Source organism: Scyliorhinus torazame, chromosome 4 (assembly GCF_047496885.1).
Source record: "Scyliorhinus torazame isolate Kashiwa2021f chromosome 4, sScyTor2.1, whole genome shotgun sequence".
In the NCBI taxonomy this organism is placed as follows: domain Eukaryota; kingdom Metazoa; phylum Chordata; class Chondrichthyes; order Carcharhiniformes; family Scyliorhinidae; genus Scyliorhinus; species Scyliorhinus torazame.
The window spans coordinates 350,171,649-350,199,446 of NC_092710.1; the positions used below are offsets into that span (position 1 = coordinate 350,171,649).

The 27,798-nt window shown below is 48.2% G+C and overlaps 1 protein-coding gene across 1 annotated transcript in view; it reads right to left on the bottom strand.

Annotated features, from left to right (window-relative positions):
- Positions 1–27,798, bottom strand: part of LOC140411509 (dynein axonemal heavy chain 6-like) — a 1,703,852-nt gene that overhangs the window by 1,402,447 nt on the left and 273,607 nt on the right. The window contains exon 8 of the mRNA XM_072500595.1: positions 2,959–3,071. Coding sequence (XP_072356696.1) covers positions 2,959–3,071 — 113 coding nt within the window. The remainder of the gene's footprint in view (positions 1–2,958; positions 3,072–27,798) is intronic.

Sequence of the window (27,798 nt, forward strand, 5' to 3'; positions counted from 1 at the left end):
GAAAGGGGAAACCTTTGTATTGTTCTGTTTGGCCGAAAAATTTGAATAAAGTATATATTTTTTTAAAAAGGTAGCAGAGACTAGAGATAAAATTTCATCTGAAAAATGGCATTTTGGCAGTGTAACCGTCTCTCCGCACTGGCCCTACAACTGAGCAAAGGCCTTTCAGTGTTTCCCGTCTGACAGAGCAGCACGCACTTGTTACTACTGCCCTTCCTACATTGCAGAATGCTCTCGCTATTGCCCCACTCTCAGAGCAACATTCTCTTGTTTCTGCCCCTCTAACCGTGCAGCGCTCGTTCAATATCGCCACCGAGACTGAGCTGATATTTCCTGCTGCAGCCTCTGATTGAGAACTGAACCCACAAAGAGATGATCTCCTTCAGATCTAAAATCAAAATTCGGACTCATTTTCTTTACTGGAGGAAGTCTAATTTTGAAGGATGAAAGTACAGCACAGATATGAAATAAATGGTTGAACTGGTTTCTCCTGACAATGCTGGTAATTAAGATGTACGAGAAGGTTGGGTGACTATTGGCTCTGACAGGAAAGGTCATCATTTTGAAATTGAGAAGTGATGTTCGGAGAGATTTCTTTCCCCAGAGGGGTGTTTGTAAGGATCCTCCTGTTTAAACCCTTTTTATTTCCTTATTTTCCCTTTTCTTTTGTTTCTGCTCTTACAATTTTGATGCCTGGATAATTTAATGGGTCTGTGACTGTAACACAGCATTTGCCTTTAATTCAAGCCAGAGAGATCAGTGATGACTCAGTTTGACTGACTTGGCTGGTGGCCAATGGACTGGCTCAAAATGCTGGGCTTTGCCGGTAACCAGTGGCGACTGGTTCAGATTTCTCTGGAACGTTTCTCTCTCCCCAGTCAGGCTGGATGTCATTTTATTGAAACTGCAAAGGATTGAGATTAAAACTCCGGCTGGAAGCTGGGTTGATGCAAAACAAAAAAAATCTCAAGAGAGAAGTAGACTCAAAGGCAGACCGTTGGGTTGAAGGCCCAGTTTAATAAAGACTACGGTCTTTATTTCATAAGAAATCCTACTGCCTGCGAGTACGGAATGAATCACCAACTGTGCACCAGTGTCTTTGATCGATCAGCGTGCTGGGAGCAAAGCCTGCTGCTGAGAATTCAACATCGAAAGCAAGGACTGTTATCCTTTTTACCTTAATCCTTCTCATTTTTACCCCTTTCCACCCCTCTGTGTTTGTCTGTCTTGTGTGTGTGTGTAGGGGTGGAGGTAAGGGGGGTAGTAGGTTAGCTTGTCATTATTCCATTGTAATTACTGCACATTTAATCCTTATTTCTCTTATAAATAAACAGTAATTGTGTTTCAACTTACAAACCTGGGGATTGTAAATTATTGGGCAGCCAAGGGCCACAGAGTTTGGGACATTTTATACAAATTATCAGTTAATTTATTTGTTTTGGGACTCCAGGGCCTGTGAGGCTAGAATCGTCTATGCAATACCCCAGGGTGCTGTAACATTATTGAGACAAGGAATACTTTTGCCACAGACAGTAGTTGAGGTAAAACATTGGGTCTATTAATGGAAAATGTAATAAATATTGGAAGCAGAAGCAAAATGGGATGAACAGAAGGTGTTGGAATTAGCTTTAGGACAGGGCGGTATGGTGGCACAGTGGTTAGCACTGCTGCCTCACAGTGCCAGGGACCCGGGTTCAAATCCAACCTTGGGTGACGACCTGCGTGGAGTTTGCATGTCCTTCCCGTGTCTGCGTGGGTTTCCTCCGGATGCTCCGGTTTCCTCCCACAGTCCAAAGATGTGCAGGATAGGTGGATTGGCTTCTGCCACATTGCCTCCTAATGTCCCTTAGGTGAGGTGGAGCTACGGAGATAGAATGGGGGAGTGGGCCTAGGTAGGGTGCTCTTTCAGAGGGTCGGCGCAGACTCGAAGGGCTCCTGTACTGTAGGGATTCCAGGGATTCTATGATTGATTGAGCAAGGACCAGTCAAGAAACCACTACGGTAATTCTCAATATCTCCAAGTGGGCAATCCCAATTGCCCACCCTTGCCTAATTTTCATTCAGTGACAATCAGAATAAACATTGTCTGGCTCTATAATGGGAGTTTAATCATTCTGCTAGTTTAATGCCCAGGTAGTTAACGTCTAAATTACTCCAATGGAATGAATGGCCTCCTTCTGTGCCTCAAACTTCTGAAAATAAAGACAAGAGAATATCTTGGTTGAAAAAGCGTGTGTTGGTTGGGGCAAGGCAGGGAGGGAGGCAAGGGGTGGGGTGCAGAGTAAACCTCATAACATCCTATGCCGTATGAGAGTACCCTTAAGAAATGGGTGTTTATAAAAATATCTGTCGTGGATGTACCTTTCAGAAATGGGTGTTTATCAGTGATGTCAGAGTGTGGGTGGAGCTGGGTTGTCTGTCTGCTTTTACTTTCACTTTGGGCTTGCAGCTACAGGGTGTGTTTGGTTTCGTTTTAGATTTGGAAAAGTTGCAATCACAGCAAGATATGTATGAATCTCTGCAAGCTTATGAATGTTCATTTGGTGATTTCAAAGTGGTAACTGTTCTCAGTGGTGAATACCTGATGTATTTCTGTAAAGAGGGTTCATTTGTCTTATGGATATTGCAAGGAAAGATTAAGAGTTAATTATAGAGTACTGTATTCTTTGGGGGATTTATTGGTGTTGATAGTTGTTAAGATGTTTACTGTGGGTTTATAAAGTGTTAACTGGTTTCATAAATAAAGTGTTTTCATTTAAAAGTACTGCAGATTTCTGTTGCATCACACCCGCAGAGTAGGGCCGTGTGCTCCCCATACCACAATCTATTAAAAGTTGTGGGTCAGGTGAACTCCATGATACACTTTGGGGCTCTCTAAACCCTGGCCCATAACACCCTGGAATAATCTTTGTTTCAGTAAATAAACAACAATCTTAGAAGAAATTAATGGCATCCAACCTGAACTTTATAAAGACAGGCAGCTGATAGATCCTGTAGAAGTGAGACCGTTCGATCAACCAATCCTTGACAGAGATGGTTTCAATTCCACCTTTTTCAAATAGCGAGGTAATCTGAAAAGGAAAGTATTTAAACCGATAAATATTATTGTTAGAAATAAACTGTAAGTTAAGGAGAACAAAGTTAACAGGTTAACGTAATCATGGTGTAATGGTAACTGAAAAGGACACAGGACTAGATCGCAGTAACAATAGTGTTCACAGCTATCAGTAACTGAATCTGTGCAAAAATGGGACTGCATGTTAAACATTGAAACGTGTCTAAGTTTAACACACCCAGCAGCAGACACCTCCTCAAAATGTGTAACCAACTTATGGTGTTTTTCAAATTGACAGACCTCAGTGAAGCAGCAGAAGCCAATGGGTTTTAAAAGCTGCAGTCTGTGGGAGAAATGTAAGATGCTGGTAATAAAGAGATCCAAAGTTTTGAGCATTTGGAAAGAATGGAAACAAATGCATTAATCTTTTCAGCAGAGTGAGGTCTAAGGCAGGTACAAAAGCACACAGGACTAATAATTTGGAGTTCAAGAGCAATAAGTGAAGAGAGATCAAAGATTTGTACCATTGACAAAATGGACACAAGTAAGATTGTAAGGAAGATTACAAGTTGGTAGCTCAAGAGGAAACATGGATCATCAATCAGATGACAGCCATGATCTTATATTCTAGTCAGTTGCTGATGGACAAACAGTAAGAAGTCTTACAACACCAGGTTAAAGTCCAACAGGTTTATTTTGAATCACTAGCTTTCGGAGCGTAGCTCCATCATCAAGTGAGTCACTCACCTGATGAAGGAGCTGTGCTCTGAAAGCTAGTGATTCCAAACAAACCTGTTGGACTTTAACTTGGTGTTGTAAGACTTCTTCCTGTGCTCACCCCAGTCCAATGCCGACGTCTCCACATGATGGACAAACAAGCACTGGATGGGGAAGCTTCTCGTAAACCCAATAAAAAGATGCCATAGGTAGCTGTCAATTATGGTACATATTGGAGCTGCTGTTAGCTCAGCAGGTTGTATATCACTATCCCAATGTACTCTCCGTACTGGCTGAAATCAGCAATAATTGCAAAGCACACGTCATGCTTAACCTTTCTCCAAACTGGTAGAATTCAATCAGGCAGTTTTTTGAAAATTAAGTTCCGACCAGAAGCAGCCAATTGATCATTTTCAAACGGTACTGGGTAATTGAGAGCAGCAACCTTTACCACACACAAAGGGTTGGTAATAATGGGCTTCTGCAGTGGGAGAAAAGCACTGAATATTAATCGTTAAACATCACCTTGAATATTTAATGTAGACATTTCTGCTTTATAAAAGAAAATGCTGTGATTAAAAGGAGACCTTATCTGAAAAGAAAAATTGACCTCACCAGGCAGCATGAAACAATTCAGGACTTGGATCCACACAGATAGCCCATTAATACAATGCAGATCTATTAAAATTGTAGCTACATTAGTCTGGTGCCTGATTGAGGCTTCCAGATAAAACCACTCACATTAAGCTAAGGTGACGATGAAAAATATACATCCTATAAAGTGCTTCCTCCCCTTCAGAATACCTGATGGACATTTAATTCCTTATCATTCTGCAGCAGGACATTTGCTGAATCTATACCTGAAGCCTTTGCAAGAAATATTAGAAGGGCTTTTTCTAAAATATCTTTCTAACAAAATCTAATTGCATGATTCATGCACTTATCACCACAATGGGCGGTAAGATTGAGACTTGGGAATCCTTTGATACTTGCAATATCTCAATAAAGTGAGTAAGACTTTTAACAAACCCATGACATACATGGAAGTAATAGACTGGAAAAATGCTAATGCTACAGGGCTAAATTTCATTAACTTGGGAAGACAATCCGAAAAAAAATGACAAATGAAGAGATGGAAAAGTAGCAAGAAATGTTTAAAAAAAACTTGCATTCATATAGCACAGGGGTGAAGGGTTGAGGTCTGGGGCAAAGAACAAGGTCATGGGATGGGGCTGGAAGCGAAGCAGAGGCCTGGGGTTAGGGGCACGGCCATGTGGTGGGAGAGAGAGTGGGTATGGTGGAGAAAGAGGAGGGAATGTATGAGCGGGAGTGGATAGGGAAAGAGAGAAGGATTAAGTGAAACAAACACAGAAAATACTGGACAATCTCAACAGGTCTGACAGCATCTGTGGACAGAGAAGAGAGATGACGTTTCAAGTCTGGATGGCAGACTTATACCGCGTTGGGAAGAGGGAGGTTGGAGGGGAGGGAGTGGGGGGGGGCCTGGAGCAGTGGGGCTGGATAGGGGGCAAGCCTCAGGTGGAGATTTTGTCATTTTCATAGGTAGGTACGAGCATTGGAAATAGGAGAAACCGATGGCATCCTCAGAGACATAATTCTGCGGGAGGAATTTAAAGATTTGTTGCCGACCATGATTTGAACTCATGTTGAGGAACAGAAAGTTAGAACTGCCAGACAAGCCAAGGAGCTGACGGACGACTCTGAGCTGGTTCATCAACCAAAGATCTGCCTTTCTTTAGTCAGAATTTTAAATCGTAGAAAGCTGGCAATTAGGAAGGTGCGAGAGAGGGCAGGTCCAGAGAAGGAACGATTGGAAATGCAAGGAAATTTCACCTCACAATACAACAATCTGTTGAAAAGGTCAGAGAGATGAAACAGGAATGTTTTTATTGCAATAAACTGGACCACATAAATCACAATGCTGGAGAACAGGACAAGCTGGTGGGATTTGTACACAGAGTAAAGGAACTGATAACAGGAAAGAACATGTGTGCACAACTTGCACAGGAGCAGAGTAACCCTTGTCTGCATCAATGAGGCCGAGATGGAGATGGCTGACAGCTTCAAATTCCTAGGTGTGCGCATCACCAACAATCTGTCCTGGTCCACCCACGTCGACGCTATGACCAAGAAAGCACAACAGTGCCGATACCTTGTGGCGCACAAAGACTCCGTGAGACAAACAGAGTGAAGTCGATGAGGCTTTATTAAGCGTGTCTGTTCCCCAGCAGCCCGATAGTAAACTGGCCTGCGGGGGAAGGCACCGGCTTCTTATACTTCGCCTTCAGGGCGGAGTATGAGGTCAACGGCCAACCAGGACCCGGGATCTGTCAGCCAATGACATTAGGGCTTCCAGTCCCACATGACCCCCAATACATACTACCACATACCTTCTCAGGAAACTAAGGAAATTCGGCATGTCCACATTAACTCTTACCAGCTTTTACAGCCGTTGAAAGTTGCCCTCGTATGAACGGGATATGGCACTCGACTCATCGATCGACAGTTCCAACGCGCCACAGTGAAAAACCGCACCAACCTCCTCAGAAGGCAAACATGGGACACAACCGACAGAATACCCTTCGTCGTCCAGTACTTCCCCGGAGCGGAGAAACTACGTCATCTTCTTCACAGCCTTCAACACGTCATCGATGACGATGAACATCTTGCCAAGGTCATCCCCACACCCCCACTACTTGCCTTCAAACAACCGCGCAACCTCAAACAAACCATTGTTTGCAGTAAACTAACCAGTCTTCAGAACAGTGACCACACCACACAACCCTGCCATGGCAATCTCTGCAAGACGTGCCAGATCATCGACATGGATACCACTATTACACGTGAGAACACCACCCACCAGGTATGCGGTACATACTCGTGCGACTCGGCCAACGTTGTCTACCTCATACGCTGCAGGAAAGGATGTCCCGAAGCGTGGTACATTGGCGAGACCATGCAGACGCTGCGACAACGAATGAACGGACATCGCGCAACAATCACCAGGCAGGAATGTTCCCTTCCAGTCGGGGAACACTTCAGCAGTCAAGGGCATTCAGCCTCTGATCTCCGGGTAAGCGTTCTCCAAGGCAGCCTTCAGGACGCGCGACAACGCAGAATCGCCGAGCAGAAACTTGTAGCCAAGTTCCGCACACGAGTGCGGCCTCAACCGGGACCTGGGATCCATGTCACATTACATTCATCCCCCACCATCTGGCCTGCGAAATCCTACCAACTGTCCTGGCTTGATACAATTCACACCTCTTTAACCTGGGGTTACCCCATCTCTGGATCTGTAAATATTTAATCACCTGCTAATGGTCGCATTCCAAGCATTGTTTGGCATCTTTGAATTTGTCTATATATGTGTTTCTGGAACATACCTCTTCATTCACCTGAGGAAGGAGCAGCGCTCCGAAAGCTAGTGACATCGAAACAAACCTGTTGGACTTTAACCTGGTGTTGTCAGACTTCGTACCCAGCTTTTACAGGTGCACCTTAGAAAGCATCCCATCTGGCTGCATCACAGCCTGGTATGGCAACTGCTCGGCCCAAGACCGCAAGAAACTACAGAGAGTTGTGAACACTGCCCAGTACATCACGCAAACCCGACTCCCATCCATTGACTCTGTCTACACCTCCCACTGCCTTGGGAAAGCGGGCAGCATAATCAAAGACCCCTCCCACCTGGCTTACTCACTCTTCTAACTTCTTCCATCGGGCAGGAGATACAGAATCCTGAGAACACGCACAAGCAGACTCAAAAGCAGCTTCTTCCCCGCTGTTACCAGACACCTGAATGAGCCTCTAATGGACTGACCTGATCTCTCCACACATCTTCTCTTCTGAGCAGTGTTACACTCCATTTGCTTCACCCGATGTCTATGTATGTATTTACATTGTGTATTTATCGTATGTCCTATGTTTTTCATTCATGGAATGATCTATCTGGACTGTACGCAGAACAATACTTTTCACTGTACCTCGGTACAGGTGACAATAAATCTGAATCGAACCAGCAGGTGGCGGACCTGTTTAAAGAATTTCACCTGAGGAAGGAGCTGTGCTCCGAAAGCTAGGGATTCGAAACAAACCTGTTGGACTTTAACCTGGTGTTGTCAGACTTCTTACTGTGCTCACCCCAATCCACCGCCGGCATCTTCACATCAAGGAATTTAGAATCATAGAATTTACAGTGCAGAATTTAATAATAATAATCGCTTATTGTCACAAGTAGGCTTCAATGAAATTACTGTGAAAAGCCTAGCCGCCACATTCCGACGCCTTTTCGGGGAGGCTGGTACGGGAATTGAACCCACGCTGCTGGTATTGTTCTACATTACAAGCCAGCTGTTTAGCCCACTGTGCTATACCAGCCCCTTTGGTGCCAGGGTAAAGTTTTTCCATGTGTACTGGACCAAAGAGGAGAAAGTATAAACATTTTACAAGATACAGGCACGAGTCAATCTCTAATGTTGTGCAATAAAGATACATGTTGTCCAGAAGGGATATTAAAGGAAAATGTGCTGGTCAGAAGCATTCTTGGCGAAAGGAAAGAAATTTTGTTCGTAAAAATCAGTTTACTGAGTAGCTTGAAGACAGGGGAAGTAGTGGTAGGTGTGGTAGAAACTTTGCCCATTGGAGGAATTCTATTATTTCTGGTGAAATGATAAAGAAACTTACAAAATAGGAGCAAGAGGAGGCAATTCGGCTCTTTTAGCCTGCTCCACCATTTATTGCGATCATGGCAGATCATCCAACTCAATAGAGCAGCACGGTAGCACAGTAGTTAGCACTGTGACTTCATAGCGCCAGGGTCCCAGAGTCGATTCCCGGCTTGGGTCATTGTCTGTGCGGAGTCTGCACGTTATGCGTGGGTTTCCTCCGGGTGCTCCGGTTTCCTCCCACAGTCCAAAGATGTGTGCGTTAGGTGGATTGGACATTCTAAATTGCCTTTTGTGTCCAAAAAAAGATTAGATGGGGTTATTGGGTTGCGGGGATAGGGTGGAAGTGAGGGCTTAAAGTGGGTCGGTGCAGACCTGGGGCGAGATTCTCCGGGCCCCGGCAGTTGCCATAGTCTCCGGCACTGGAGATTCGGTGGGGGCGGGAATCGCGCCGCGCCGGTTGGCGGGCCCCCCCGCGCGATTCTCTGGCCCGGATGGGCCGAAGTCCCGCCGCTAAAATGCCTGTCCCGCCGGCGTAAATTAAACCTTACCGGCGGGAGAAGGCGGCGCGGGCGGGCTCCGGGGTCCTGGGGGGGGTTGCGGGGCAATCTGGCCCCGGAGGGTGCCCCCACGGTGGCCTGGCCCGCGATCGGGGCCCACCGATCCGCGGGCGGGCCTGTGCCGTGGGGGCACTCTTTCCATTCCGCCTTCGCCACGGTCTCCACCATGGCGGAGGCAGAAGAGACTCCCTCCACTGCGCATGCGCGGGAATGCTGTCAGCGGCCGCTAACGCTCCCGCGCATGCGCCGCCCGGAGATGTCATTTCCGCGCCAGCTGGCGGGGCACCAAAGGCTTTTTCCGCCAGCTGGCGGGGCGGAAATTCGTCCGGCACCGACCTAGCCCCTTAAGGTTGGGGCTCGGCCCCCAAAGATGCGGAGCATTCCGCACCTTTGGGGCGGCGTGATGCCTGTCTGATTTGCGCCGTTTTGGGTGCCAGTCGGCGGACATCGCGCCGTTACCGGAGAATTTCGCCCCGCCGAATGGCCGCCTTCTGCACTGTATGTTCTATGTTTATTTTTCCCCAAAACATTTTATTAAGGTATTTGTAATTTTATAATAATAACAATAACAGAAAAGAAAGCAAATCCAAATATAAAAGTAGTACATACACCATGAGATGCAAACATATAGGCCATTTGGGACCACTGCTGGGGTTTCAACCTCTCTTTGCAAAGTTCCTTTTCCTTGGATCTCTACAGGCATTCAAGCTGTACCTTTAATGCACACTCCCAGATATTCGGCCATGCCAAGAACACCACTGCTCTAAAGGCCCATAGTAAAGAGTCATCGAATTTTGGTTGTTTCCTCAGATCTTCCCGCAAGCCTGTTTTGTGCCATGTCTGCTCCTTGCAGCCTGGTCTCTAATTCAGAGCCGTTCTTTTATGAAGACATGGGGAGTCCACACGCGTTGTAACAGTTGAAACAAAGGTTTATTTCCAAGGTTTAAGGTACACTGCTCCCGTAGTTCCCAACCGGATCTGAGAAGGCCGGTCCTGAACTGGCCGACCTTATATACAATATAAATTGAGCTTCCCCCGTTCCCTTAGCAGGGAAGCCTGTATTCCTAGAGGAGCGCTAAGGTGGGCTGAAGGTAGCTGCACAGCAGAGTCCACATCAGAGGCCGCAGAAGACTGTGTTTCCATTTTGGAATCCAAAGAGGTGACATCCCGAATGTCCGAATTGAGACATCCGGGGCCCCCGGGTGTCACAGTGGGCCGGTCCAACAGCGGGATTGGACGATCCGGAACAAGTCGCACATCAGGAACGTTACGAAGGAGCAGTCCCCACAACCAAAGGTGATCCAGATGTTGCATCAGCAAATGGTTGCCGACCTGAAACTGGTAGGAGGCCCCAAATGGTGGAAAACTGTCCCCGCGAGCCAGTGAGCCCTGTCTGTGAAGTTCACTCCCCTGCCACGAATTGCTGGGGCAGCCGATGCGGAACAGGGCAATGTCCTTGCAGCTCTATGACTCACCTTCGCCCCAATATTGGGGAACAGCGAGATAAGGTGAGTACGGAGTCACTGGTCCATTAGCGTCTAAGCCAGGGCCACCCCAGTCACTGCGTGGATACGAGCCTGGCTCGGTTTTTGTTCTCTTATTGGTGCGTATCCCAGACACTGCGTGCGGCGTGGTCCGATAAGAGTACAGAAACCGAGCCAGCCTCATGTCCATGGAACCCAGAACCCAAAATCTGTTTCAGGAACCACCGTTTAAATGCCGGCCAACCCGTTAGATGCAGGGGGCCGTTGACAGATGCCGAACGCTGTTGGCCTTCAGGATTGCGGAAAACTCCTCACTGGTGAAAGAAGCCCCAATGTCCGTGACGAGGATCTCAGGGATGCCATGCCTTGAGGGAGAGAAACACAGCCTCTCGATGGTCGTGCGAAAGGTGATCACCGTGATCCTGTGAACCTCTAACCACTTGGAATGCACATTTATTGAAATTAGAAACATCAAGACCATGAACGGACCAGCCAAATCGGAGTGAACCTGGGCCCAGGGGTGGCACGGCCACTCCCAGTGGTGAAGGGACGTGGCTGAAGGCAGTTCCGGGTGCTCCTGGCAAACAGTACGCTGCTGAGCCACTGTTACAATGTCCGTATCCATTTCTGGCCACCAGAAATAGCTCCGCACCAACATTTCCATCTGAGACATCACTGGAGTCCACTGTCCACTTTATCGGGTCCAGAAACTGTGTGCCCCACAGTAGAATACAATCTTCCACACTCAGTTTGGACATCCTGACCTGGAGGAGAAGGTTCGCAGCTCCCCTGGAAGCTGTTGACGCTGGCCATCAAACAACACTAGATGCTATACCCTGGTGAGAATGGGGTCTGTCTGAATCCAGCCACGAATACCCGATGCGGTGGCCAGCAGGGTGTCCATGAAATTCGAAACAGCGACGACTTTGTCCACCTGAGAGGGGGGGGGGGGGGGGGGTGGCATGGCCTCGGCCGGCACTGGTAACCAGCTGAGCACGTCAGCATGCACAATATGGATCCCTGGCCGATGCTCAAAGTACTAATAAGCAGCCAGCAACAGGGCCTAGCGCTGAATCCGTGCCATTGCAATTGGCGGGATCGCCTTGTCCTCTTGAAAAAGACCAAGTATGGGCTTATGGTCAATCACGGTGTAGAAACAGCGGCTGTAGATGTACTGGTCAAATTTTCTAACCCTGAATACCACCGTCAGACCTTCCTTTTCGATTTGTGCATATTTACGTTCGGCCGCAGTCAGTGTTCGGGATGCAAAAGCGACCGGCTGCTCCCGACCATCCAGCATCCGATGGGTCAGAACGGCCCCAATCCCATAAGGCGACGCGTCATACATGACGATCAATGGCTTGCTCGAATCATAGTGTGTCAGCACTCCGCAGGACGACAACGGTCTCTTGGCACGCAGAAAAGCCTGGGCCGCACCACATAGCCAGGCCCAGTGCTCCTTAAGGAGCAGGTGCAGAGCAACCAGTATGATTGCGAGATTTGGGATAAAATTCCCATAATATTTACTAACGCCAGAAACGAGCAGGGATCGGCAGCACGGTGGTGCAGTGGTTAGCACTGCTGCCTCATGGCGCCGAGGTCCAGGGTTCAATCCTGGCTCTGGGTTACTGTCTGTCTGGAGTTTGCACATTCTCCCCGTGCTTGCATGGGTTTCACCTCCACAACCCAAAAGATGTGCACGGTAGGTGGATTGGCCACACTAATTGGAAGACAAAATTAATTGGGTACTCAAAATTTTTTTTTTCAAGGAAACAAGCGGGTGCCAACTGGATAGCGCACACTTTCTCCGCCACTGGGTGTAAGTCGTCGTGATCCACCCGATAACCTAGGTAGACCACCTAGGTGGAACCCGCACTTCGCACGATGAAGGCGGATGCCCAACTCCGAGAAGTGTTGTAACACTGCCTCCAAATGCTCCTGGTCGGTAGCCCCTGTGACCAGCACATTGTCCAAATACACTGTGACGCGCAGCAACCCGCAGGATATTCTCCATGACACGCTGAAATAATAAGCCTGCCGATGAGACATCGAAAGGCAGCTGTGTGTGCTCGCAGAGGCCCCGTACATATTTATCGCAACATATTGACGAGAGGATCTGTCGAGTTCAAGTTGCAAATACGCATTATTGGGCAGCATGGTACCACAAGTGATTAGCACTGTGGCTTCACAGCGCCAGGGTCCCAGGTTCAATTCCCTACTGGGTTACTGTCTGTGCGCAGTCTGCACGTTCTCCCCGTGTCTGCGTGGGTTTCCTCCGGGTGCTCCGGTTTCCTCCCACAGTCCAAAGATGTGCAGGTTAGGTGGATTGGCCGTGCTAAATTGCCCTTAGTGTCCAAAAAAGGTTAGGATGGGTTATTGGGTTACGGAGATATGGTGGAAGTGAGGGCTTAAGTGGGTCGGTGCAGACTCGATGGGCCGAAAGGCTTCCTTCTGCACTGTATGTTCTATGTTCTATTATTCATGTCTCGGTTGTAAATGAGCACCCACCAGCCAGTTTAGCACACAAGTGCTCGATGCGAACCAGGGGGTGCAGTCGAGTCTCAAAGCCATATTGACTGTCAAACTGTAATCTCCACACAGGCGACTGCCCCATCCGGTTGCATGACAGGAACCTCTGGTGCCATCCAGTCAGCGAAACGCACAGGCCGAATATTATCCAAACACTCCAATCTGCTGAGCCCAGCTTCCACATTCTCCACCAAGGCGAAAGGAACCAAGCGCCCCCAAAAGTAACGCGGCTGAGCCTCCAGGCCATAAGACCATAAGACATAGGAGCGGAAGTAAGGCCATTCGGCCCATCGAGTCCACTCCGCCATTCAATCATGGCTGATTTCAACTCCATTTACCCGCTCTCTCTCCATAGCCCTTAATTCCTCGAGAAATCAAGAATTTATCAACTTCTGTCTTAAAGACACTCAACGTCCCGGCCTCCACCGCCCTCTGTGGCAATGAATTCCACAGACCCACCACTCTCTGGCTGAAGAAATTTCTCCTCATCCCTGTTCTAAAGTGACTCCCTTTTATTCTAAGGCTGTGCCCCCGGGTCCTAGTCTTCCCTGCTAATGTAAACAACTTCCCTACATCCACCCTATCTAAGCCATTCATTATCTTGTAAGTTTCTATTAGATCTCCCCTCAACCTCCTAAACTCCAATGAATATAATCCCAGGATCCTCAGACGTTCATCGTATGTTAGGCCTACCATTCCTGGGATCATCCGTGTGAATCTCCGCTGGACCCGCTCCAGTGCCAGTATGTCCTTCCTGAGGTGTGGGGCCCAAAATTGCTCACAGTATTCTAAATGGGGCCTAACTAATGCTTTATAGAGCTTCAGAAGTACATCCCTGCTTTTATATTCCAAGCCTCTCGAGATGAATGACAACATTGCATTTGCTTTCTTAATTACGGACTCAACCTGCAAGTTTACCTTTAGAGAATCCTGGACTAGGACTCCCAAGTCCCTTTGCACTTCAGCATTATGAATTTTGTCACCGTTTAGAAAATAGTCCATGCCTCTATTCTTTTTTCCAAAGTGCAAGACCTCGCACTTGCCCACGTTGAATTTCATCAGCCATTTCTTGGACCACTCTCCTAAACTGTCTAAATCTTTCTGCAGCCTCCCCACCTCCTCCATACTACCTGCCCCTCCACCTATCTTTGTATCATCGTCAAACTTAGCCAGAATGCCCCCAGTCCCGTCATCTAGATCGTTAATATATAAGGAGAACAGCTGTGGCCCCAACACTGAACCCTGCGGGACACCACTCGTCACCGGTTGCCATTCCGAAAAAGAACCTTTTATCCCAACTCTCTGCCTTCTGCCTGACAGCCAATCGTCAATCCATGTTAGTACCTTGCCTCGAATACCATGGGCCCTTATTTTACTCAGCAGTCTCCCGTGAGGCACCTTATCAAAGGCCTTTTGGAAGTCAAGATAGATAACATCCATTGGCTCTCCTTGGTCTAACCTATTTGTTATCTCTTCAAAGAACTCTAACAGGTTTGTCAGGCACGACCTCCCCTTACGAAATCCATGCTGACTTGTCCTAATCTGACCCTGCACTTCCAAGAATTTAGAAATCTCATCCTTAACAATGGATTCTAGAATCTTGCCAACAACCGAGGTTAGGCTAATTGGCCTATAATTTTCCATCTTTTTCCTTGTTCCCTTCTTGAACAGGGGGGTTACAACAGCGATTTTCCAATCCTCTGGGACTTTCCTGGACTCCAGTGACTTTTGAAAGATCATAACTAACGCCTCCACTATTTCTTCAGCTATCTCCTTTGGAACTCTAGGATGGAGTCCATCTGGGCCCGGAGATTTATCAATTTTTAGACCTCTTAGTTTCTCTAGCACTTTCTCCTTTGTGATGGCTACCATATTCAATTCTGCCCCCTGACTCTCCGGAATTGGTGGGATATTACTCATGTCTTCTACTGTGAAGACTGACGCAAAGTACTTATTTAGTTCCTCAGCTATTTCCTTGTCTCCCATCACAAAATTACCAGCGTCATTTTGGAGCGGCCCAATGTCAACTTTTGCCTCCCGTTTGATTTTAATGTATTTAAAGAAACTTTTACTATCATTCCTAATGTTACTGGCTAGCCTACCTTCATATTTGATCCTCTCTTTCCTTATTTCTCTCTTTGTTATCCTCTGTTTGTTTTTGTAGCCTTCCCAATCTTCTGACTTCCCACTACTCTTTGCCACATTATAGGCTTTCTCTTTTGCTTTGATGAATTCCCTAACTTCCTTTGTCAGCCATGGCTGCCTTATCCCCCCTCTGATAACCTTTCTTTTCTTTGGGATGAACCTCTGCACTGTGTCCTCAATTACTCCCAGAAACTCCTGCCATTGCTGTTCTACTGTCTTTCCCACGAGGCTCTGCTCCCAGTCGATTTTCGTCAGTTCCTCCCTCATGCCCCTGTAGTTACCTTTATTTAACTGTAACACCTTTACATCTGATTCTACCTTCTTTCTTTCAAATTGGAGATTGAATTCTACCATATTATGATCACTGCCTCCTAAGTGCTCCCTTACTTTAAGATCTTTAATCAAGTCTGGCTCATTACATAACACTAAGTCCAGAATGGCCTGTTCCCTCGTGGGCTCCATCACAAGCTGTTCCAAAAAGCCCTCCTGTAAACATTCAATGAATTCCCTTTCCTTGGGTCCACTGGCAGCATTATTTACCCAGTCCACCTGCATATTGAAGTCCCCATGATCACTGTGACCTTGCCTTTCTGACATGCACTTTCTATTCTGTGGTGCATTTTGTGCCCCCGGTCCTGACCACTGTTAGGAGGCCTGTACATAACTCCCATTATGGTTTTTTTGCCTTTGTGGTTCCTCAACTCTACCCACACAGACTCCACATCATCTGACCCTATGTCATTTAGTGCTATTGATTTAATTGCATTCCTAATTAACAAGGCAACCCCGCCCCCTCTGCCCACCTCCCTGTCTTTTCGATAGGTTGTGAATCCCTGGATGTTTAAATGCCAGTCCTGAACCCCCTGCAACCATGTCTCTGTGATGCCTACCACATCATACCTGCCAGTCACAATCTGGGCCACAAGCTCATCTACCTTGTTCCGTACACTGCGCGCATTTAAATATAGCACCTTTAATTCTCTATTGACCGTCCCTTTTTGTTTTCTTAGTGTGGTGGACCTTGGTTTACTGAGCCTTTCCATACACTGTGTCATATTTTGTGGGATGGGGACTATCGTAACCTCTCCTGAGTTTTGTCTTTTCGTGCTTTTTTGTATTCCTAAGCAGCTACGCTTCCCACTGATTACTTCACCTCTTGGTTCCCTGACTTTCCCTTCCCCCGCAATCTTTAGTTTAAAGTCCTATTGACCACCCTATTTATTCTTTTCGCCAGAACACTGGTCCCAGCTCGGTTCAGGTGGAGACCATCCCAACGGTATAGGTCCCCCCTGTCCCAAAACTGATGCCAGTGTCCCATGAAAAGGAACCCCTCTTTCCCACACCACTCTTTCAGCCACGTGTTAACTTCCCTTATTCTTGCCTCCCTATGCCAATTTGCACGTGGCTCGGGCAGTAATCCGGAGATTATGACCCTTGAGGACCTGTTTTTTAATTTGAATCCTAGCTCTTTATAATCTCTAAACAGGTCCTCTTGCCTATGTTGTTGGTACCGACATGGACCACAACAACTGGATCCTCCCCCTCCCTCTCCAGTGTCCTTTCAAGCCGGTCAGAGATGTCCCGCACCCTAGCACCGGGCAGGCAACATACCATGCAGGACTCTTTATCCTGCTCACAAAGGACACTATCTATCCCCCTGATAATAGAATCCCCAACAACTATAACTTGCCTATTTACTCCCTCCCCTTGAATGGCATGCTGAACCTTGGTCAGCTGACTCATCCTTCCTGCAGCCCTGTTCGCCATCCACACAGGGAGCAAGTGCCTCATACCTGTTGGACAGAGTCAAGGGCTGAGGCTCCTGAGTTCCTGACTGCTGGTTCCCTTTACCTGCCTGACTTGCAGTCACACCCTGCTGTCCCTGGCCACTGGCAGGATTTAAACTACTTACTCTGACAGGTGTGACTGCCTCCTGAAACACAGTGTCCAGGTAAGTCTCCCCCTCCAGGGCAACTTGTACTTTGGCCACGGCTCCTTTTATGGTCCCCAAGTCGGGCTGGAAAACATCCGGGTACTTACTGAGCACCTCACATAGTCCACTCGACCCCACCTATCGAATGCGCTACCAGTCCAAGTGCAAATGGCACAACCAACCGTGCCCCAGGAGGCTGGGACTGTCCCATTGAACAAGCTTAAGGGGTCGGTGAGCTGATTACATCCATAAACAACAGGGGTCAATGTTATCCGACTACATGCAGTTCCTTCCCGGTGCACGTGGCCAAACGAGCCCCAGTGTCCGCCAAGGTTACATTTTTTTAATGCCTGTTTTATGCAGTCAAAGGTGCTCCGAGCCACTGTGGAAACGTCGCCCCTGTGTCCAACTCCATGCTCTCATACGATGAGGATATCTGTCGTGCTGCTGGAAGTTTAGGGAAGGCTCGGCCAAGAGTGTTTTCTGTGTCTCCATATTGTTGATGCTGCAGACCAGCCGATCACGCAAAACATCTCAGACAACGCAATCCCATATTCACAGAACCCGGTGAATTTCTGGGATATAAACTCGATGAGCGACTCACCTGGGGCTCTCTCCACTGTATTCAAGCGGTACTGCTGAACTATAACGGACGGCGTCGGGTCGAAGTGCTGACCGCTGAGCACTATGAGCTGGTCAAAGGTGTGGGCATCAAGTGCCGGATGAGCCCAAACGTATGGGTGCCACAAGTGGTCAGCAGAATCAGTCTGGCACTCATCTTTTGTGGTATTATCCACACGAAAGAAATGGCACATCCGCTCTGCATATTGAGTCCAATCCTCAAGCCCTAACTAATTTGGTTCTAACTCCATCTACAAGTTTGCTGACGATACGACCATAGTGGGCCGGATCTTGAATAAGGACGAGTCAGAATACAGAAGGAAGATTGAGAACCTAGTGGAGTGGTGCAGCGACAACAATTTCTCCCTCAATGCCAGCAAAACTAAAGAGTTGGTCATTGACTTCAGAAAGCAAAGTACTGTACACACCCCTGTCAGCATCAACGGGGCCGAGGTGGAGATGGTTAGCAGTTTCAAATTCCTAGGTGTGCACATCACCAACAATCTGTCCTGGTCCACCTACGTCGACGCTACCACCAAGAAAGTACAACAGCGCCTATACTTCCTCAGGAAACTAAGGAAATTCGGCATGCCCACATTAACTCTTACCAACTTTTACAGATGCATCATATCTGTCTGCATCACAGCCTGGTATGGCAACTGCTCAGCCAAGAAACTTCAGAGAGTCATGAACACAGCCCAGTCCATCACACGAACGTGCCTCCCATCCATTGACTCCATCTACACCTCCCGCTGCCTGGGGAAAGCGGGCAGCATAATCAAAGATCCCTCCCACCCGGCTTACTCACTCTTCCAACTTCTTCCATCTGGCAGGAGATAGAGAAGTCTGAGAACACGCACGAACAGACTCAAAAACATCTTCTTCACTACTGTTACCAGACTCCTAAATGACCCTCTTATGGACTGACCTCATTAACACTACACCCCTGTATGCTTCATCCGATGCCGGTGCTTATATAGTTACATTGTATATGCTGTGTTGCCCTATTATGTATTTCCTTTTATTCCCTTTTCTCCCCATGTACTTAAGTTGAGCTGCTCACAGAAAAATACTTTTCACTGTACCTCGGTACACGTGACAATAAACAAATCCAATCCAATCCTCGGTCAAACGCGTCCAGCATGGCAAGAAAGCAAAGCTCCAACTCGGATTCTCACACGCAGGATGGTGGCTGAACCGGCAGCGCCGCACCGTTGACAGCAAACCAGTTTACACCTCGTCACCAGTTTTATGATGACATGGGGAGTCCACACCGAGTTGTAACAAACAAAACAAAGCTTTATTTGCACGGGTTAAGGTACCCAACTGGGTCTGAGAAGGCCGAGGTTATACACATTTTTAATTGAGCTTGCCCTGCCTGCTTAGCAGGGAAGCCCATGTTCTGCAAGGGACACAGGGAATACAATCGTTCCCACCCAGTAAGTCTCATGTGGGTGTCGGTTATGACACTTTCCTTCTGCTCCTTACTTTCAGTTCCACTGCTCAGAATTGGTTTCTGATTCCATGTTCCTTGATTTGATCATGTCTTCCCCCTCCCCCGGGTTCTGGGGACTTTCTTCTTTTCTTTGGGACCTGCTCCCCGAGCTCCCATCCTGCTTCTTCTGGAACTTTCTGGAGAAAGGCGTTCTCTTCTTGGTCACCTGACCTTCCCTTTCACGCTGTTTCATTTTCTTTTATTTTCTTCTTCTGCGCAAGAACGGAGCTGGCTACCAATATAAAGAAATAAAAAGAAACAAACTGCATATATGTGTTTGAGCATGGCTGTTTACTGCCTGGAACCAAGAAAATGAACCAACTGCTTATGTGCAGTCAATCACCAGCCAGTACATGCAAAGGCTTTCCATGGCCATCAGTCATAGAGGTCCTTCAGCACATTGTTTCTGCACCAGTTATCGCTCACCTACCTATACCAGTCATCGCGCACCCATATCTCCCAGTCATCGCTCACCTACCTATACCAGTCATCGCTCACCTACCTATACCAGTCATCGCGCACCCATATCTCCCAGTCATCGCTCACCTACCTATACCAGTCATCGCTCACCTACCTATACCAGTCATCGCGCACCCATATCTCCCAGTCATCGCTCACCTACCTATACCAGTCATCGCTCACCTACCTATACCAGTCATCGCGCACCCATATGTCCCAGTCATCACTCACCTACCTATACCAGTCATCGCGCACTCATATCTCCCAGTCATCGCTCACCTACCTACACCAGTCATCGCTCACCTACCTATACCAGTCATCGCGCACCCATATCTCCCAGTCATCGCTCACCTACCTATACCAGTCATCGCTCACCTACCTATACCAGTCATCGCGCACCCATATCTCCCAGTCATCGCTCACCTACCTATACCAGTCATCGCTCACCTACCTATACCAGTCATCGCTCACCTACCTATACCAGTCATCGCGCACCCATATGTCCCAGTCATCACTCACCTACCTATACCAGTCATCGCGCACTCATATCTCCCAGTCATCGCTCACCTACCTACACCAGTCATCGCTCACCTCCCTATACCAGTCATCGCGCACCCATATGTCCCAGTCATCACTCACCTACCTATACCAGTCATCGCGCACCCATATCTCCCAGTCATCGCTCACCTACCTATACCAGTCATCGCTCACCTACCTATACCAGTCATCGCGCACCCATATCTCCCAGTCATCGCTCACCTACCTATACCAGTCATCGCTCACCTACCTATACCAGTCATCGCGCACCCATATCTCCCAGTCATCGCTCACCTACCTATACCAGTCATCGCGCACCCATATCTCCCAGTCATTGCTCACCTACCTATACCAGTCATCGCACACCCATTTCTCCCAGTCATCGCTCACCTACCTATACCAGTCATCGCGCACCCATATCACCCAGTCATCGCTCACCTACCTATACCAGTCATCGCGCACCCATATCACCCAGTCATCGCTCACCTACCTATACCAGTCATCGAACATCCATATCTCCCAGTCATCGCTCACCTACCTATACCAGTCATCGCGCACCCATATCTCCCAGTCATCGCTCACCTACCTATACCAGTCATCGCGCACCCATTTCTCGCAGTCATCGCTCACCAACCTATACCGGTCATCGCGCACCCATATCTCCCAGTCATCGCTCACCTACCTATACCAGTCATCGAACATCCATATCTCCCAGTCATCGCTCACCTACCTATACCAGTCATCGCACACCCATATCTCCCAGTCATCGCTCACCTACCTATACCAGTCATCGCGCACCCATATCTCCCAGTCATCGCTCACCTACCTATACCAGTCATCGCGCACCCATTTCTCCCAGTCATCGCTCACCTACCTATACCAGTCATCGCGCACCCATATCTCCCAGTCATCGCTCACCTACCTATACCAGTCATCGAACACCCATATCTCCCAGTTATCGCTCACCCATTTCTCCCAGTCATCGCTCACCTACCTATACCAGTCATCGCGCACCCATATCTCCCAGTCATCGCTCACCTACCTATACCAGTCATCGAACACCCATATCTCCCAGTTATCGCTCACCTACCTATACCAGTCATCGCGCACCCATATCTCCCAGTTATCGCTCACCTACCTATACCAGTCATCGCGCACCCATATCTCCCAGTCATCGCTCACCTACCTATACCAGTCATCGCGCACCCATATCTCCCAGTCATCGTTCACCTACCTATACCAGTCATCGCACACCCATATCTCCCAGTCATCACTCATCTACCTATACCAGTCATCGCACACCCATATCTCCCAGTCATCGCGCACCCATATCTCCCAGTCATCGCTCACCTACCTATACCAGTCATCGCGCACCCATATCTCCCAGTCATCGCGCACCCATATCACCCAGTCATCGCTCACCTACCTATACCAGTCATTGCGCGCCTAAATCTCCCAGTCATTGCGCACCCATATCGCCCAGTCATCGCTCATCTACCTATACCAGTCATCGCACACCCATATCTCCCAGTCATCGCTCACCTACCTATACCAGTCATCGCGCACCCATATCTCCCAGTCATCGCTCATCTACCTATACCAGTCATCGCACACCCATATCTCCCAGTCATCGCGCACCATATCTCCCAGTCATCGCTCACCTACCTATACCAGTCATCGCTCACCCATATCTCCTAGTCATCGCGCACCCATATCACCCAGTCATCACTCATCTACCTATACCAGTCATCGCTCACCATATCTCCCAGTCATCGCTCACCTACCTATACCAGTCATCGCACACCCATATCCCCCAGTCATCGCGCACCCATATCACCCAGTCATCACTCATCTACCTATACCTGTCATCGCGCGCCTAAATCTCCCAGTCATCGTGCACCCATATCTCCCAGTCATCGCGCACCTACCTATACCAGTTATCATGACATGATATGAAATGACCCTAGTCGCCACATTCTGACACCTGTTTGGGGAGGCTGGTACAGGAATTGAACCGTGCTGCTGGCCTGCCTGGTCTGCTTTAAAAGCCAGCTATTTAGCCCTGTGCTAAACCAGCCCCTATACCGGTCATCACGCACCCACCTTTACCGGTCATCACACACCCACCTTTACCTGTCATCACGCACCCACCTTTACCAGTCTTCACACACCCACCTTTACCGGACATCACACACCCACCTTTACCTGTCATCACTCACCCACCTTTACCTGTCATCACACACCCACCTTTACCAGTCTTCACACACCCACCTTTACCGGTCATCACACACCCACCTTTACCTGTCATCACTCACCCACCTTTACCAGTCTTCACACACCCACCTTTACCGGTCATCACACACCCACCTTTACCTGGCATCACGCACCCACCTTTACCTGTCATCACACACCCACCTTTACCTGTCATCACACACCCACCTTTACCTGTCATCACTCACCCACCTTTACCTGTCATCACTCACCCACCTTTACCAGTCTTCACACACCCACCTTTACCAGTCTTCACACACCCACCTTTACCTGTCATCACACACCCACCTTTACCTGTCATCACACACCCACCTTTACCGGTCATCACACACCCACCTTTACCTGGCATCACACACCCACCTTTACCTGTCATCACACACCCACCTTTACCTGTCATCACACACCCACCTTTACCTGTCATCACTCACCCACCTTTACCTGTCATCACTCACCCACCTTTACCAGTCTTCACACACCCACCTTTACCAGTCTTGACACACCCACCTTTACCTGTCATCACACACCCACCTTTACCTGTCATCACACACCCACCTTTACCTGTCATCACTCACCCACCTTTACCTGTCATCACGCACCCACCTTTACCTGTCATCACACACCCACCTTTACCGGTCATCACACACCCACCTTTACCTGTCATCACACACCCACCTTTACCTGTCATCACGCACCCACCTTTACCAGTCTTCACACACCCACCTTTACCTGTCATCACGCACCCACCTTTACCGATCATCACACACCCACCTTTACCTGTCATCACTCACCCACCTTTACCTGTCATCACACACCCACCTTTACCGGTCATCACACACCCACCTTTACCTGTCATCACACACCCACCTTTACCGGTCATCACACACCCACCTTTACCGATCATCACACACCCACCTTTACCTGTCATCACTCACCCACCTTTACCAGTCTTCACACACCCACCTTTACCTGTCATCACTCACCCACCTTTACCAGTCTTCACACACCCACCTTTACCTGTCATCACACATCCACCTTTACCAGTCTTCACACACCCACCTTTACCTGTCATCACTCACCCACCTTTACCAGTCTTCACACACCCACCTTTACCTGTCATCACACACCCACCTTTACCGGTCATCACACACCCACCTTTACCTGTCATCACGCACCCACCTTTACCTGTCATCACGCACCCACCTTTACCTGTCATCACGCACCCACCTTTACCGGTCATCACACACCCACCTTTACCTGTCATCACTCACCCACCTTTACCAGTCTTCACACACCCACCTTTACCTGTCATCACTCACCCACCTTTACCAGTCTTCACACACCCACCTTTACCGGTCATCACACACCCACCTTTACCGGTCATGACTCACCCACCTTTACCGGTCATCACGCACCCACCTTTACCGGTCATCACGCACCCACCTTTACCTGTCATCACGCACCCACCTTTACCGGTCATCACACATCCACCTTTACCTGTCATCACACACCCACCTTTACCGGTCATGACTCACCCACCTTTACCGGTCATGACTCACCCACCTTTACCGGTCATCACGCACCCACCTTTACCGGTCATCACGCACCCACCTTTACCTGTCATCACGCACCCACCTTTACCAGTCATCACGCACCCACCTTTACCGGTCATCACGCACCCACCTTTACCTGTCATCACGCACCCACCTTTACCTGTCATCACGCACCCACCTTTACCTGTCATCACGCACCCACCTTTACCGGTCATCACACATCCACCTTTACCTGTCATCACACACCCACCTTTACCGGTCATGACTCACCCACCTTTACCGGTCATCACGCACCCACCTTTACCGGTCATCACGCACCCACCTTTACCGGTCACCACGCACCTACCTTTACCTGTCATCACGCACCCACCTATTCTAGTCCCATTTTACAGCACTTAGTCCATAGCCTTGTATGCTATGGCGTTTCAGATGCTCATCTAAATGCTTCTTGAATGTTGTGAGGGTTCCTGCCTCTCCCTTTCAAGCAGCGAGTTCCAGATTCCCACCAGCCTCAGTAAAAAGCTCTTCCTTAAATCCCCTCTAAATCTCCTACTCCTCACCTTATATCTATGTCCCCTGGTTATTGACCCCTCTACAAAAGGAAAATGTTTCCTCCTATCTACATATTTATGCCCCTCATCACTTTATACTCCTTAATAAGGTCCCCTCTTAGCTTTCTCTGCTCTAAGGAAAACAACGTCAGCCTAACCAGCCTCTCTCAATAGCTGAAACGCTCGACCCAGACAGCAGCCTCTGCACCTTTTCCACTGCACCCACTTCCTCCCTATAGTGTGGTGAGCAGAACAGGCTGAACCAGTGTTTTATACAGCTCCATTATATCCTCACTGTTCTTTTGTACCATAGGCCAGAGAATCTACTGCTGTAAAGAACAAGAGATAACGGCAGCATACGGGGGGGCAAAGAAGGCACATTTACAAGGAGCTGCATGGATGTAACATCGATAAATAGGACAGAAAGTGGAAGACAGGACAGGGCCTGGATTGGAATTGGATAGTTTTACTGCCGCTGCTTCAGTTTTGCCAGAGTTGAGCAGACCATTTAATGGGGTTTATTAAAGGTATTGGAATAAAGCAGTTTCTGGGGATCTGAGCCATCAAGAGCGTGCAGAACTGTGCCATGTGGGTGATGACCAGTGAACATGACTCAACGAGAGCTGAATCAATTGAGTGGATAACTGAGAGATCTCATACATATCAATGCCGGAATTAGAGACTTTGGCAATTGCAAGTGTTACTCATGTCTGCATGGAATGGTGTGGGTGCCTGTGGGTGTACAAGACACATTTTTGTTTTATTGACTATTTAAAATGGAATTTACCTTTATATCTGAAGTATTATAGGGAGAGAGAGGAGTTGAACACGTGGCTACAGGGATGGTGCAGGAGGGAGGGTTTCAGATACCTGGATAATTGGGGCTCATTCTGGGGTCGGTGGGACCTCTACAAACGGGATGGTCTACACCTGGACCAGAGGGGTACCAATATCTTGGGGGGGTGGTAAATTTGCTAATGCTCTTCGGGAGGGTTTAAACTAGCTCAGCAGGGGCTTGGGAACCTGAATTGTAGCTCCAGTATACAGGCGGTTGAGAGTAGTGAGATCATGAGTAAGGTTTCAAAGTTGCAGGAGTGTACCAGCAGGCAGGAAGGTGGTTTAAAGTGTGTCTTCTTCAATGCCAGGAGCATCCGGAATAAGGTGGGTGAACTTGCGGCATGGGTTGGTACCTGGGACTTCGATGTTGAGGCCATTTTGGAGACATGGATAGAGCAGGGACAGGAATGGTTGTTGCAGGTCCAGGGGTTTAGATATTTCAGTAAGCTTAGGGAAGGTGGTAAAAGAGGGGGAGGGATGGCATTGTTAGTCAAGGACAGTATTACGGTGGCAGAAAGGACGTTTGATGAGGACTCGTCTACTGAGGTAGTATGGGCTGAGGTTAGAAACAGGAAAGGAGAGGTCACCCTATTAGGGGTTTTCTATAGGCCTCCGAAAAGTTCCAGAGATGTAGAGGAAAGGATTGCAAAGATGATTCTGGATAGGAGCGAAAGCAACAGGGTAGTTGTTATGGGGGACTTTAACTTCCCAAATATTGACTGGAAACGCTATAGTTCGAGTACTTTAGATGGGTCCGTTTTTGTCCAATGTGTGCAGGAGGATTTCCTGACACAGGATGTAGATAGGCCAACAAGAGGCAGGGCCATATTGGATTTGGTACTGGGTAATGAACCAGGACAGGTGTTAGATTTGGAGGTAGGTGAGCATTTTGGTGATAGTGACCACAATTCGATTACGTTTACTTTAGTGATGGAAAGGGATAGGTATATACCGCAGGGCAAGAGTTATATCTGGGGGAAAGGCAATGATGCGATGAGGCAAGACTTAGGATGCATCGGATGGAGAGACAAACTGCAGGGGATGGGCACAATGGAAATGTGGCGCTTTTTCAAGGAACAGCTACTGCGTGTCCTTAATAAGTATGTACCTGTCAGGCAGGGAGGAAGTGGTCGAGCAAAGGAACCGTGGATTACTAAAGCAATCGAAACACTTGTCAAGAAGAAGAAGGAGGCTTATGTAAAGATGAGACATGAAAGTTCAGTTAGGGCGCTCGAGAGTTACAAGTTAGCTAGGAAGGACCTAAAGAGAGAGCTAAGAAGAGCCAGGAGGGGACATGAGAAGTCTTTGGCAGGTAGGATCAAGGATAACCCTAAATCTTTCTATAGATATGTCAGGAATGAAAGAATGACTCGGGTAAGAGTGGGACCAGTCAAGGACAGTAGTGGGAAGTTGTGCATGGAGTCCGAGGAGATAGCAGAGGTGCTAAATGAATATTTTTTGTCAGTATTCACACAGGAAAAAGACAATGTTGTCGAGGAGAATACTGAGATTCAGGCTACTAGACTAGAAGGGCTTGAGGTTCTTAAGGAGGAGGTGTTAGCAGTTCTGGAAAGTGTGAAAATAGATAAGTCCCCTGGGCCGGATGGGATTTATCCTAGGATTCTCTGGGAACATAAGAACATAAAAACTAGGAGCAGGAGTAGGCCATCTGGTGAGTTCTCCCAGTGAGCCAGAGAAGACAGAGCCAGGAGTGAGACACAGCTAAGAGTGAGTTTGGGAATTTGAATCTAGGTGGGAATTCGAAGCTGGGTGGGGAGGAAGTGCTTTTTATCCCTGGCAAGTGACTGGTAAGTAGTGTTTCTGTTTTTCTGTCTCTTTTCATTGGTATATTTATTTATTTTTTCTTTGTTTTTTTTTTTTGTTGAAATTGTAGTTGTTGAAGTTAACCGAAGGTTTAAGACATGGCAGGAGATCTCAGACCCGTGTCATGCTCCTCGTGTGCGATGTGGGAGCTCAGGGACATGTCCACTGTCACTGGCTCCTTCACGTGCAAGAAGTGTGTCCAGTTGCAGCTCCTGTTAGACCGCTTGACGGCTCTGGAGCTGCGGATGGACTCACTTTGGAGCATCCGCGATGCTGAGGACGTCGTGGATAGCACATTTAGCGAGTTGGTCACACCGCAGGTGAAAGGTACTGAGGGAGATAGAAAATGGGTGATCAAAAGACAGAGCAAGAGTAGGAAGGCAGTGCAGGTGTCCTCTGCGGTCATCTCCCTGCAAAACAGATATACCGCTTTGGATACTGTTGAGGGAGATGGCTCACCAGGGGAAGGCAGCAGCAGCCAGGTTCATGGCACCGTGGCTGGCTCTGCTGCACAGCTGGGCAGGAAGAAGAATGGCAGGGCTATA